Here is a 2,181-nt window from a genome sequence, read left to right on the forward strand (position 1 = left end):
GTTCCCTGCTTTCCTGCCCGACCGGGGCTAAGCTGCGAGGCAGGGCTTCATTGGGCGCTCCAAAGGCCGCAGGGATGGGAGCGTTCCCTGCTTTCTTGGGCCAGGCAGCCCGCAGCTCCTCTAAGCCAGGTAGGTATCAGGGCCCACCAGCATCTTGGCATCCTTCATCAAGCCCTGCCTACTCCCCCATGAGCTGACCAGGGAGTACTGAATGGCACCCCGGCTGGCACAGATAGGTTTGCAGGGGCCCCAGACTCGACCAGCTACAACGCTGCACCCAAAGGTCTTCCCCAAACCACGCGGCAGATCCAGGAAGAGTGCATGTAGCGGAGACACGAGGGAGTGCCTCACATTCTGTACATGCCAACGGCAAGCCAACTCCACGGCAGGACGGCAGGACGGATCATCCCAGCAGGATTAAGCTTAGCCTGTCTGGGCCACTCCCTGATGCCCTTCCCCCTTCAGAGAGCCTAAGAGAAGGTCAGGGAGAACGAGGTGGCTAGGATGTGTGCAGGTGGGGAAGGAAGGGATGGCGGGAGCGTGAAGACAGCACACAGGGAAGCCCACTGCCTTTCAGGGACCTGTGCCTGGCACTGAAGATGCCAGGAGAGGCTGGGGCATGGGGGATACCCACCCAGGGATGGTGGTGGCCGAGGGGGCCTAGGCAAAGGTTCCGAGTGAGGGTGTGCAGGGCTAGTGGTCCACTCTCCTCCTGATCCCCAAACGCTGTCAGGCAAGATGGCACTTTAGCCCAGGCGGCTCTTCATTCCCCATGACTCAAGGAGTCAGGCTTGGGTGGTGGAAATGGTTAACTCACTTGGCTGCTACCTGAAAAGCTGGGGGTTCAAGTCTACCCAGACACACCTCGGAAGAAAGGCCTGAAACCCACTTCTGAAACATCAACCACTGATTGACCCCACACATGGGGTCACAGAGAGTCAGAATCACTCAATGGCCACTGGGCTCCTGGGCCCAGCCACGTCAGGCCCCTCTCAGCACAGCTGGAGAAACTCCAGCGTGGGCGCTCTCACAGGGCGTCAACACACCCAGTCCCATACAGTCTCTCCAAAGTCCCCTTTCCTCAGGCCACCAGTCATGTCCCAGCCATGGACAAACCATCACAGGAGGACGTGACAGTGGAACGAAAGCCAATTCCAAACACAATCATGGGCTCGATTCTGCAACCCGATTCTGCAGGGTCAGGCAGCGTCAACAACCCCGCGGCCCAGAGATGCCCCAGCAGGAACAAGAAACAACTCCGGGGAAACTCGCATCCGGCAGGTCCAGGGAGCCTGAGACTATGGCGTTTCACTTTCTGTTTCCATCCCCGCTCCTGTCCAGCCGAGCAGCGCCCTGCCGCTCGCAGCCAAGTCCTGATGAGTGCCACCACCCTGCCAACATGGCCCGGGACGGAACAACCGCGCCCCTGGCCCAGCGGGTCAGCGCACCTGGGCGCACGGATGCAATGTAGAAACCGATGCAATTCCACGTTTGCCCAACAGTCAGCTACGGACCAAAGAAAGACGAGGTCCGTGCTTTCTCCCCAGGGACCCCTCAGTAGGGCAGCAGCTGGACAAGAAGCAAGCTGAGGCCAGCGGCGTGGCTCCAGATGCCACCGAGTCGGGGGGCGCGAAGATCGGGGCGCTGGCCCCCAGCTTTCAACGTGCTTCGGGGAGGGCCGGGCCTCGGGGCAAAGTCGAGACCTGCAGGCCTGGGGTGCAGGCGGGGAGGCGCCCCTCGGCCCGACGGCGGCGGCTGGGCGGCTCCCCGCCCCACCCACGGGGCCTGAGAGGCGGGACCCGGCCTCTGCCTTCCCCGGCTCCCACCGGGACTCGCGGCGCGGCCTCGGCTCCTTCCGGAGAGGCCTACCGCATGCAGCGGGGCAGGACCCGCCCTCCCGCCGCCCCGCCGGTCTCCCTGAGCGCCCTGCGCCAGGCGGGCGGCCCCTCACCGGGCTCCAGCAGATGAGCGCATCGGTGTCCGGGTCGCTCACGAGGGTCCAGAGCTTGGTCAGGAAGGCCGGGACGTTGCTGGGCCCTGGCGCGCCGGGGCCCACGGGCAGATCCATATCGTACAAGGCAGGGACAGGCAGAGGCAGCGACCGAGAGCAGAGGCCGAGGGCAGGGTTAGCGCCGCCGTCGCGCTTGCCGCTCGCGCAGCACGGCCGCAGCCGCCCGCAGC

The 2,181-nt window shown here is 64.2% G+C and overlaps 1 protein-coding gene across 1 annotated transcript in view; it reads right to left on the reverse strand.

Annotated features, from left to right (window-relative positions):
* Window positions 1–2,068, reverse strand: part of HSF1 (heat shock transcription factor 1) — a 22,594-nt gene extending 20,526 nt beyond the window's left edge. Inside the window, exon 1 of the mRNA XM_042783007.1 lies at window positions 1,952–2,068. Coding sequence (XP_042638941.1) covers window positions 1,952–2,068 — 117 coding nt within the window. The remainder of the gene's footprint in view (window positions 1–1,951) is intronic.
* Window positions 2,069–2,181: the final 113 nt, after the last annotated feature.

The sequence above is a fragment of the Orycteropus afer genome, unplaced genomic scaffold (genome assembly GCF_000298275.1).
Source record: "Orycteropus afer afer isolate SDZICR_OR568_19922 unplaced genomic scaffold, OryAfe1.0 scaffold00574, whole genome shotgun sequence".
In the NCBI taxonomy this organism is placed as follows: domain Eukaryota; kingdom Metazoa; phylum Chordata; class Mammalia; order Tubulidentata; family Orycteropodidae; genus Orycteropus; species Orycteropus afer.